A 12,204-nucleotide genomic window follows, 5' to 3' on the forward strand; every position below is an offset into this window, starting at 1 on the left:
TTCAAGTTGCCGATAAATTTGAAAAAAAAAGGGGTTAAAACACCAAAACAAAAAAGTGCTTGTAGCGTCTATGGTACTGGAGCTGTTTGAAGACGGAAGTGATGGATTCAAACTACGAAAAACCAGATAATTAATGGTCAGAGTTTTTGATCCGCTTTATTTTCAAATTAGCAGTAGGTAGCTTACGCAACAGGACGGCTGAAACCTCAGGACGCCAGAATGACGAAAAAATGTCGCGCGAGACTGTGCAATTTTTTTTCGTTATTCTGCCGTCCTGAGTCTCCTATTTTATGAAATATGATGAAAAATTAAACAAATGGTAATGTCGCACGTCCTCGAGTCCCTATGTCCCTTCGTTCCCGATTCCTGAAGTTTTCGAGTTTCCACGCCCCACGTCCCACGTCCTCGCGTTCCCACGTCCTTTAAGTCCTCACGTCACCACCTCCCTACGTCCCCGAGTCCCCGAGTCTTCGTATCACTTTTCAACACATCCACTATATTCGACAGCAGACATTCTGGTACCCCTAATTAAATGGTCATCACAGTTAATCCTTGGGTGTGGACTGCGTTTTACACCACTCCACTGACCATCCAAAAGCTGTCCTTGGGGTGTTGCGTGACTCCCGTGTGTATAGCTATAGGTTACCATGGAACTCGGATTCCTTGTCGCCACAAGATTTAAGGTCTAACGCCGCTTCGATGTTTCGTCCGTTTCTTCAAAACAATTTTGCAAACTAAGGAGCTACTAACTACGTAGCTGTTTCACCAAAATGACTCAACGGGTAACTTAAGAAAATACGATGAGTCTAATAGCTCCTCCGAGACAAGAATTTCCAAACAAGTTGCTAGCTCTACCGGTGATCGAACATCCTGGTTTGCGACTACCATCAGCTGCCGAAAATAATGCCAGACTACAAATCCGTGGGAACTCTCGTGAAGGAAGTACCGTGCAAGCACACGATTCTCTTCCACCTTTACGGAGGAGAACTGAGACGAAAGCACCAAAGCATTCAAGAGTTTTAACATGGCCGATCGGTAAGTTGTAAAGTCACAAAATTCAGCGTATAGACAACTGTTATCGATGCAGTAATATTTAGTATAAGGAAAACATTACATCACTCATCCATACTTACTTTTTTTAAAAATTATTCTACAATTCTTTATGCAGGTAACTCATAAAAGACAAAAAGATTAATAATATCATTGTGGCTTTCAAGTCATGGCCACATCTAGTCTTTGTTTATATTACATTTAACTTCAATACGGCGGTGTTTTGATTTTCTATTAAAGGCGTTCGGGTCTGTCTCACAAGCGGTAGCAAATCAGCCACATGATTTTTGGAATACAACGTAGTTCTATTGGATATTGCAAAGTTTATTGCTTGTGTGGTTTATTCCATTAAAATATATGCGTATTAATTAAGTGTTTGAATTTTAGACGATAGGACGATCTGAATTAGAAAGAAACGTTGGATGGATCGATTCGAAGTCAATTACACGCATTTGTTATGTTTTCACACAAACGACGACAGTTTGGCGTTGTTTTCGTTTTCCACCAATTGGTCGACGTTTCAACGAAATCATCGCTTTTTCGTATACAGCTATTTCAAAAAATGTTGTCGGTTGCACGACTGAAAAGAAATGTGGGTATTGAATATTAATAAAAAATAATCTTCCATGATGCCAGCTCCATAAATACGACTGAAATTTTGCGTACCAAATATGGAAACCACAGTTCCTTTCGGTCATGCAATCTTCATTCGACAACTGGCATTCACCGTTCTCTCCGACAACGTTTTTTGAAATAGGTGTATGAAGAATTTATTTTTCATCGGAAGTGTCGTATGTAAACGAGAGGCATTTTAGGGCCTGTTGGGGGATCCCGGGTAAGTGAGGTACCCCGCCTATCCGTAGTCAAAAAAAGCGAGCCTTCACATGCAATATTTTTAGCTCGGGGCGCTGGGGTGAGGTTTCCAAATGCATTGGCGGAATGTTCAAACTAAAGATAAATCACCCCAGGCATGTGGGGTACCCCACCTAAGTGGGTTACCCAGCCTGGCTGACTGGGTAACCCGCCTTGATTAGGTACCCCACCCACATGTGAACACAGTCAAGAAAAAAAAAGGGTACCGGGTACTCCGGTTTCCCCTCTCCTCAAAAACCAACATTTGACTAATGATTTGCATTAATATTTGTTTAATGATTTCAGTTTACAGTGTTCCCAATTAGTGCTCGATCCGGTACTAGTAAAACTAGACACTAAAATAAAGTTCCTTTCCTTTCCTTTCCTTTGTCTCAGATTGGTTACCTGGTGTCCCCCACCTCCATGTGAATGGACCCTTTAATTGCCACTTAAATGCTGTCTCAATTTCAGCTAACTACAATTAATTGTAACTGATGCAACTGCAGAGAGATAATTTATATGCGCTACACCAGTCGTGTTGTGCGCAACACAATTTTGTCGCACCAGAAATGTGATATGAGGTAGCAACTTACTTATGTAAGCAAGCAGCAAATTTATCAAACAGGTTGAAATTGCTCAATTAAAAAAAAAACTGTTTGCTCTTGAGATTCAGTGTCTGTCTAGCAGCCACTAAACTCATCAGTGATCATGGTGTTTTATAACAACGTTTTGACGATGACCCATGGTGTTGATGATTATGATGATGGGGCGCCGTATCATAATGAAGATGAAGAAAGCTTTTTGTGGTTCTTGTTCAAGGTACTTTACACGTACAAGAAGCCAATCCTGCTTTTAGTAATGGCAATTTTTTTCTGTTCAAATCAAGCACTTCTCTTTTCTTTTTTCATAAAGGACAAGGGAAAGCTATATCAGGCAACAGCTCTGGACTATGGGAAACACCATCGTACAAACTGACACCAGAAGAAGTAGGTCATGAAATAGTGCTTGGTCCAAAATAGTTAGACAATGTGTACCTGCATGTCTTAAATGATGGAAAATTGATTATTTTATATTTTCAAAAGAATCCTTCCAAGGATATTTAATTTTACGGAAATGAAGAGCACACTGTAGTATGACAGAAAGCTATGTCTTCCTCAAAAGCAGTGATGTTGGATAAAGAATGACACATTTTCGCTGTTATTTTGTGATACACGGAGGTGACCAATCTTTTTGCGTGAAATTTGGAAGTTTTTTGTTGTTACTGTGATAATATTTTTATGTTAACACTCTTTCCTGTTTGCGTAAGATTCATTGTTAAATCAAGCCATCAATGAGTAGCAAAATGTTAGGTATATATGTATGTTTGAGGAGATTGACTTTATAAAGCCTTTCTAGTTAATTGTCAATTATTATGTGTACTGAATACATGCATGTGCATGCAGATCCATGAATCCTGCCCTGCACAGCTACAGTATAAATTGTGATAAGTTCAGGGTTACAGTGATATAGATCATTTTATTAATGTGTTTTGTTTAATTCTCAATCAGCTTGAAGGTTTTATCCGTGAAAAGCTGCCTGCAAGAATCACAGGATTGCGGCAAGCCTTTCGTTCAAATGATCCGATGGGAAAGGGAAACATATCAAGGTGACTAATCAGCATTGTTGTTTCAGATTCCTGGCTGGTATAATAGTTGCAGTCTAATTATTATATAAAAAAAAATCAATCAATAAAGAAAAGTCTTGTGGGCAAGCCCAGCAAAAACACCATAAATTTTGGATTTAGTTGCTCATACTCAAAAACGAGGTGGGTGAGGCCCCTTTTTTATTGCTGAAAAGTGATTAGAAGGCCACAATGAAACTTTTGGCAAAGTTTAAAAAAATTCTGTCTTGAGGATTCGGAGCCACCTTTAAAAAATCACGAAAATAAGGTGGCTCTGAATCCACTGAACAGAATTTTTTAAAACTTTGCAGAAAGTTTCATTATGCCCCTCTGATTACTTTTCAGAAATAAAAAATGGGCGTCACCTAGTTCGTTTTTGAGATATAAGCAGCTAAAGACAAAATAAAGGGTGTTTTTACAGGGCTTGCCCGTTGCCACGGTGGTATCTTGTTCAGCAATAATTCGTGTTTCATTTGGTACCACAATATTGCCAATACATGATACAACGTTGTGGTGCCAATCCTTCTACCTCCCGGTAATAAGAGCGTCACTTGGAAGCGTTAAAACTGGTTGCAGCCGCCTTAACAATACCGGGAGAATTAGAAAATTATGTAATTAGCCTGGTAAGATATGTTTCCAAATCATACAATGACTGGATATTGCATTGCGTGCAACAAGAACACTAAAACTTGTTTCCGGTCATGCACACAATTCTTTAATGCATATTTCCCCGTCAATCTTTCGCGCAATGCGTCCGTGGTTTAGTGGTCATCCCAATGGCCTGTGATGATGAGGCAATACTGGGGTCTATTCCTTCATGAGCTGCCGTCTTATTTCTTTTCGGGCTTAAAGTTTAGAATTCTGAAGATCTTGGAGGGTGTTGCCCACTGCTGCATTTTACGTGTATAAGTCAGATTGGTGGATAATCTCTCTCTTCAATCTGCATTATGTTCAGTCATTCACTTCCTTGGCCTGATATCCAGCAATAATTATTATTATATCGTTAACCTCTCTGTTGTTTAATACAGAAGTATAATAATAACAACAATAATAATAAATAATAATAATAATAATAATAATAATAATAATAATAATAATATAGTCAATTGCATCAGTGCAATGACAATATTAATTAACAGATATTGGATTATGTCACTCTTAGAGGTGCCTGTACAAGATTATTTCAGGCAATACAAACAGGTGTTTTTTTAAAATAAGTTTCTCTTTATTTATCATTAGCTAGGATATAGCATACTGTAATTTTGATTCTTGCTATTTTGTCGTACACTAATGAAGTGCTTCTAATTATTCACAACATGCCTGTTTTGAATATCTTTAAAGGGGACATCGCATGTAAAGGGGTGGGTATGCTCGTCGGAAATTTTGAATTAAACCCCTAAAGGAGACCAATCTGGGCATGACTCAGGACTTTTTGACCCTGAAAAGAGACCATATTTAAAACGTATTTAATATGTATTTTTATATTTCTTCGCGCGCAATCCTAAAGGAGACCTTCACGTCTACATATGCTGGCGTTTTGCCCAGAATACCCTAAGTGAGATCAAAATCCGAAATTTACACCCCTAAGCGAGACGACGAGCATCCCAACCCTTTTTCATATGGGAGTCCCCCCTATCACCCGTTTCAAGTTTAAGCTTGGTTTCAGCTGTTTAGTTCCTTACTACTTTTAGAATTCTCACTCATGTCATATTTTGTTATCATTTTTACTATCTGTGTCGAGTCCTTTTTTAATATCATTTTTGAATCACCTGGCCTTAATTAATTTCCTGTTTCCTTTGCAGAGAAGCATTGGCTACAATTTTGTACCATTTATGTGGGTATTTGACAACAGAACAAATCAACGGACTCTTAAAGAGGTAGTGATTTATAAAACTCGGTGAAATGGTCTAATAAACCTTTAACCGTGGAGAGCAGCCCCACTGAGAAGACTGCCGTCTGTTGTTAGCAAAATCTGCAAGTGCATAGTACCCCTGGCCTAAAAGGTTAATTATTAGGTGAAGGTTTCTTCATTTTTATTTGAAGCAAAATTATACTATCACATGCAACATTAAACCTGTACGCGTCATCCTTATTAATGCTGTTTTGTCAAAACTCTCCGTTTTCATCCCGGCGAAAGCGACGGAATCGAAAAAAAAAAACCCGATGAAAACAAGTGTTGTCAGAGCTGTTTTTCCACGCTTTGTACGTCATCGTTTTCAAATGCACACACAAACGCGTTTTCAAAATGTTTCTGCACCTCGTGTCGCCCCGATGTCATCGTTTTCAAAGGACTTCGCTTTCTCTCTTGAGTGTCGGTGTCCACACTTAGGCTTTTTCAAATGTTACGGTTTCAAAACACTCCACGTTTGAAAGCGTTTTCGGGTGTTTTAGTGTGGATGACTGGCGGAAACGCATCAAGTGAAGTCTCATTAGTGTGGATTTTGGATCTGGGTGAACTCACTGTGGTCCTTTATGTTTTTGAAGGCTTGGTTTGGATGCACAAGGCACCATTGCATTCGAGAACTTTGTCACTCATTTTCAGGATGGTGAGGTTGGTACTGTACCTGTACTTTCCTGAATAAGTCAGATGCCAGATATGTTTTTAGCACTACCATGGTTGAGTCAAGAACTGGAAAACGAAGATCGTAAACCTAAGACTACAGAGCCGAAAATCAAAGACTCCCCACAGGCAAAAAAATGGGATAGAAAATGGAAAAAAAAAAACTTTTACACTAATGGATAAAGAGAAAAACACATCAATCATTCACATTGTTAAGTAGACCACAAAAAGACCAAAACCAAAAGACTCCCAGAAAAAAAAAAGGTCCACTTTACCGGTTGCCTGTTTCCAGGGTAACAGTTAAAAACGAAGACCCCATCATAAATCACCATCGCTACATAGCTTATCGCTCACTCTAAACGACATAAAATGTTCTGTTTAGCTATCTATGGTTTTGCTCGGGCCGGGGTCGTCGTTATTCGGGAACGTGTGTCTTTGATCTTGGGCGTTTTCTACACATCCTTACTAACGCAGGAATTAAGATCGTTTCTCCCCCTATCGAGCTCCGTCCTCGCATTTTCAAGATTTCTCTCAAATACCTGACGAAAAAAACCACCCTGGAACGTAATGTAGTACAGTGTCAGTTTAAATCAAGAGAAAATAAATTATCTTGTTAAAAATTTGAAGGTTAATTTTATAGAAGTAATCATGAATAAAATAGTTGAGGGCATTCCAATGTAAACGCTGTCTTCATTTCTGAGACTGTGCGTCTATGTCATAACAATGTTGTATATTGTGATTTTACTTTAAAGTTGATGGTTTTTAATGAACTTTCTCAAACAAACAAAAAGACGCTACAAGTGTTAATCGCGGCTTTTCTAAAGCACTTGCGTTTCTAGAAGCGACGTAAAGCGTATAGTAGACCGCAAAATATCTTAGGGGAGAACGTTGTGGGTGGCGAAGTGCCAGAAATGAGCCTTGCAACCCGGCCATGAAACCAGCCGTGGACTGTGAACTTGCCACGAACTTGAACGCTAGTATTTGTTCCATCAATGTCTTGAAAAGGCAGACGCATAGGAGTCATTTCAATGCATTAAACTTGGACGAACAGTGCTGTGCAGTGCAAGGAGCTATAAATGAAGGAACCTAGTTTAGTGGCCTACAGCTTTCACCAGTCGGCTCGTATAGCTCAGTGGTAGAGCATCCGAACTGCTATCGGAAGGTTGTAGGTTCGACTCCCGCAAAAGAGCGCTCGGATTTCTTCCAAGTATTCCCGAGTCACAATGGTGTCGCTTCCTCGAGTCTCCTATAGCTTGGTGGTAGAGCATCCGAACTAGATAATCGGAAAGTCGTAGATTCCACTCCTGCAAAGGAGCACTCGGTTTTTTTTTCCGATTTTACCCGAGCAATCATCGAATAAAGATTAACAGGTTTTGTAAAATGGCTGTCGCCAGTACACAAGGGACCACTTTAGATTTTCATTGAATAGGATATTAAATGTCTTTTATCGTCAGTTTTTTGTCTCTGTAGGAAACAGACAACTTTTTTAAAAGACATGTTTCGGCATGCTTATGCCATCATCAGTTTCATCAGATCATCAGATGATTGCCATCATCAGACCATTAAACTGATGATGGCATAAGCATGCCGAAACATGTCTTTTAAAAAAGTTGTCTGTTTTTTGTCTCTATTGTTGCAATCTTAAATCACGTCGTTTCTTCAATGAAGCGCTTTCATTTTGAATGTTAAAGAGTCATAGCCTCGGACTTCTAGAGCGTGATTGACCGAGCTCGGCTTTTTTCCCATGAAAACAATTTCTTAGCACGCTTCAATGTAATCAAGAAATGCACGAAAAATTTGACTGCCTTGTTAATGAAATGCTGTGTATTCAATATCTTAAACCAGCATTGAATGTACAGTCGGATTCTCTTCGTGCTAAAGTATTCATGTAATTAGCTTGGCACTCTTTTATGCAAATTCGTTTTTAACGTAGCCTTTTTACAAACCGCATTTTATCTTTATAACCTTGATAATGGCGCAAGATGCACCGAAACGTCGGTTTCTTTCACTTATATTTCTTGTTTCATGAAAATTTATTTCTCAGATAATACCTGCGATAAGTTAAGTAAAAAGTTGTTTTCAATGCTCGTTGAAAGATGATCTAGAGATATAATATATATCTTTTGAAACAACAATAAAATTCTTTGGTGTTATCTTCTCAAAATTGTTTTTTCTGTTACTAGATACTCACAAAGGAATGGATTGATCCTGTAGTCAGACCCACAACGCAGTCCGAGGTTCTTGCTAACCTTCCAGCCAACAAGTTACGTCAAAGGCAAAGAGAGCTTGCATTGCAACAGAAGCATGCACAACTTAAGAGAGGGAGAAAGACCACACCTCCCAAATTTTATTCGGCATTAGAAGTGTTTCCTCAACTGAAGAGAAGAGCTCAGCTAGGGTAAATATAAAAATGACTATTTAGACAAGTAAAGGATACTCGTGGAAGTCTTTTAGAAACTACGAAACCGCAAATAAAATTGTAGAAAACCATGGAAACGCATTAAGGCCAGAACCAGAATTGAGCTCTTACTTTCTGTCCATTTTATTTTCCAAAAAAACTGCAAACCGCTTTTGACTTCGTGGATATAAAAAAAAAAGACACTAAATGTTGCTTGAAAACCTAAAATCAAATGCGAAAAACCGGAAAGTACCAGCCACAGCTCTGAAACTTAGAAAAGTGACCTTAAACCAAAAGGGCTAAATCCTGAGACCTATGTAAAATGACTTGTTTTTTGTAGAACACTTTCGTACAAGAACATTCTTCCTCCATCTTGTTTGGATGTGGACGGCATCGTACTTAAACCACAAGTGAGGACAGCTCTGCAAGTTTTAGGCTACCAAATGTATGAAGAAGAATTCGAGAAAGTCTGGGACAGGTGAGATAACATGATCGTAATTGCATCCATTTATTTTTGTCGGTAATCTGTTCATCATAATTAATCTTTCATTAAATAATGTCGAAGAAATTTCACTTTTTATTGTTACTCTTTGAAGGTTCGATAAGACAGGACATGGGGCCGTGGATTCATCAGTTTTCTTCAAGACACTAGGAGTAAATCCTTTTCGCGGTAGGTGTCGCAGCTGGTGCAAAATGTGTTTTGAGGTGATCCACTTACTCACTGCACATTTTATAGATTATTTTGGCTTTGCAATAGTTCATTTCCGGGTTGGTGTTTGAATGCTGTCACTTCGAGCATTCAAATGAAAATAAAATTGCTTTGCATGAACAGAGTTTCACAATTGACCCTCACCGTTACTAATCGATTTCTCATGGATTTCCTGACTTTTATCGATTTTCTCGTTACGCACAAGTTTTTAAGAAGCTGGGATTCGACAACTTGCCTCCTAGAATCAGAGGCGAGCGAAATCAAAAGATTTTTTTGGAACAAAGATCCGCTGAAAGGCCGTCGGACAGAGTGTAGGCTACGTGTAGCCTCTTGTTTATAGAAAGTTCCGCTCTTTGTTTCTCTCTAAGGTAACATTGCAAAATGCACTATAGAAGTTTGCGCAGCTCACTTTCTCATGGTATCTTGTACTTGTGACTCTGAATGAAGAGTCATAAAAGCTCAGATTAGCCTCAGGCAACGTTTAGAACGCGGTTTCATCACTTCGAAACCGCGTCAAAATCGATACGGTTTGAAAGTGTTTACACGGAATCGTTTTCGCCAGAAAATCAAACTCGTGATGGTATAAGCGAGCGCTGCACTACGTGCTAAATTCACCATTTTGAATCACAAACAATGCAAATTTCGCGCCAAAATAGTAACTGTATTCAAATTGATGCGGTTTCGCTGTTTACACGACAGATGAAACCGTATCGTTTTGAAAACGCTCTCACTTTTTGGCAGCGTTTTCAAATCGACCCGGTTTCGCCAACGGTCTCGATCGGTGTCGTGTAAACAGAAGGCGTAACTGCATCGAAAACGATGCGGTTACAAATGAAACCGCGTTCGTGTAAACGCTGCCTCAATAACCAATTAAACGTTTTCATTTTTGGGCTGCTTTCAAGTGTGTCCTTGGCGTGGCAGGAAAGCGCTCAGTAATCTATTCGTCAGTGTTTATTTTGGTCTCGCTGTCACAGACCACCTGCACAGAAAAGAAAAAAAGCCACCGCCTCCAACCATAGCCGAAAATGAAAAAGGAGAAGTAGTAGAAGAAACGATTTCTGTCTCTAAGGAAGAGGAAGAATGCGAAGGAAAAGAAAAAGCGAGTGCACCGACACGTGTGGACGAGGACAGTGATAAAGAAAAAGAAAAAGACAAAAAAGAGAATGGTGAATTGGAGAGTGTTATGAATTTATTTTCACAGAAGGTAACATGTGAAGCCCAAGGTTATTTCATTGAGTGGCAAATTATCCATGCAACGAAGCTCAATTTAAAAAGGTTTCATCATCATCATCATCATCATCATCATCATCTTCATCGTCATATTTGTTGTTGTTAGTTATTATAATTATTATAATTACTGTTATCTATTTCTTTGTCTGTTGGTCATTTTTTTTAATGAAAATCTCATTTCAAGAGATCGACAGCCAAATAAGCCATTAAGAAATTAAATCTAAGAAAACTCATCTATTGATGAACAGATCGTAATTTGAAACAAAAATGTATATTTTCAGTTGACTCTGAAAGAAGGTTCATGTACTGTTTTCTCTGCAAAGTTGTGGCAAAATACCGTGCAATCAACAGCTCAAAACGCATGGAAGGGCAAGTCGATGAAAATACCAGGAAAACAATTTTAGGCTTTCTTTCACGAGTTTCACTGGCCCTTTGGTTTCTTTATTGGTTTCTTTAGCTAATAACCAGGATATACTGATGTTGTCTTTCAGTTTAAAGAGGGCTACAATGCAGTACTGAATTCATGCCGCAAGTACGATCCTGGTAATACAGGGCAGGTACTAATTTTGAAATAGTTGGTCTACTTTGAAGACGGTCTGGTGGCTTCTTCTATTCAGTCTTGTTGTTGATTTTGAACTATTTATCTTCGTATGAAGGATTAAGGGTGGGAAAAAACCTTAAAGTCCTTAACCTTTCGTTTTGATCAAATTTTGACGCGTAGCAAGCAGAAAAAATAGTACTCCAGTTAGTACTAGTGTCGATCTGAATGGAGAGATTATCCTCCTTCTCTAGCTTATCTCTTTTTTTTATAATTCCTCCTCGATTAACGTACTAGTAGGCAGGCAAGCAAAAAATTAAAGGTTATTCAGTTTCATTAATTAAACGAGTTTGGAAAGTCATCCAAGTTTAACCCGACGATTGACGTTTACGGAAAAAAGCAAAATCGATAGCAACCATAATGAATAGATGTGATCTTTTTGTCTTCCCCGTTGATCAATATATGTACTTTCGGCGTCAGATCACCAGGGTGGACTTCCGCAGAGCGTTATCAGAGCATCATTTACAGCTTGGTCCAGAAGAAGTTGAACGTTTTCTGCAGAGGTATGAAAAAACGTAGCGTAACCACAATTCTAAGGAACTTGCAGTTAAGAATTTATTTAAAATTCAGGCCACAGTTGTTTTAAGGGTGGATAGCGCTATCCATTGGATAAATCTCTATTTATTGGATAACTCAATTGGTTTTGCTTGTGTTTATATAAACGCTGGACAGTGATTTATCCCGGGCCGGTGGATAGAGTTATCCACCGTTTGAACAACTGGGGCCAGTACTTTAAAACTATCCTTATTTGCCCTGGGATAGGTGTGGCATGCAAGAACAAAGCATGGTGCCATACAAGAAGGTAATGGACTTGTTCCTTGATCGCTCAGAAAAAGGAAGACTGCAGTCTATCTTAGCTGATCCCAAACACAGGTGAGGCTTAGATATTATTAAAATACTCATCCATATTCAATGCCCTTTTTGACTAATCGGATGAATTTGTTAAACGCAGTAATTAAACCCAAGAAACCTAAATGCCCAGGAAGGGAAATAGATGAACTATGGAATGGAAATGAACATAAAGCATTACATAATGCCATCAGTGGCATGATGTAATGCTTCATATTCATTTGCATTTCATGACTCGAGTGACTGAATTTTAGCTAAGTCGACCTGAAAGGAACATTGCTCTTGCGAAGGGTCTTTG

At 38.8% G+C, this 12,204-nt stretch overlaps 1 protein-coding gene across 2 annotated transcripts in view; it reads left to right on the forward strand.

Moving 5' to 3' along the window:
- Positions 1-639: 639 nt before the first annotated feature.
- Positions 640-12,204, forward strand: part of LOC138008358 (EF-hand calcium-binding domain-containing protein 6-like) — a 21,435-nt gene continuing 9,870 nt past the window's right edge. The window contains exons 1-12 of one of the 2 annotated variants that reach the window (XM_068855669.1): positions 640-1,035; positions 2,815-2,888; positions 3,450-3,547; positions 5,365-5,439; positions 6,047-6,113; positions 8,306-8,520; positions 8,861-8,998; positions 9,117-9,190; positions 10,204-10,433; positions 10,951-11,016; positions 11,478-11,560; positions 11,820-11,930. In XM_068855669.1, the coding sequence (XP_068711770.1) occupies positions 801-1,035; positions 2,815-2,888; positions 3,450-3,547; positions 5,365-5,439; positions 6,047-6,113; positions 8,306-8,520; positions 8,861-8,998; positions 9,117-9,190; positions 10,204-10,433; positions 10,951-11,016; positions 11,478-11,560; positions 11,820-11,930 (1,466 nt within the window). In that variant the 5' untranslated portion in view covers positions 640-800. The remainder of the gene's footprint in view (positions 1,036-2,814; positions 2,889-3,449; positions 3,548-5,364; positions 5,440-6,046; positions 6,114-8,305; positions 8,521-8,860; positions 8,999-9,116; positions 9,191-10,203; positions 10,434-10,950; positions 11,017-11,477; positions 11,561-11,819; positions 11,931-12,204) is intronic. The other variant, XM_068855670.1, reaches the window with a different exon arrangement.

The sequence above is a fragment of the Montipora foliosa genome, chromosome 6, assembly GCF_036669935.1.
Source record: "Montipora foliosa isolate CH-2021 chromosome 6, ASM3666993v2, whole genome shotgun sequence".
NCBI lineage: Eukaryota > Metazoa > Cnidaria > Anthozoa > Scleractinia > Acroporidae > Montipora > Montipora foliosa.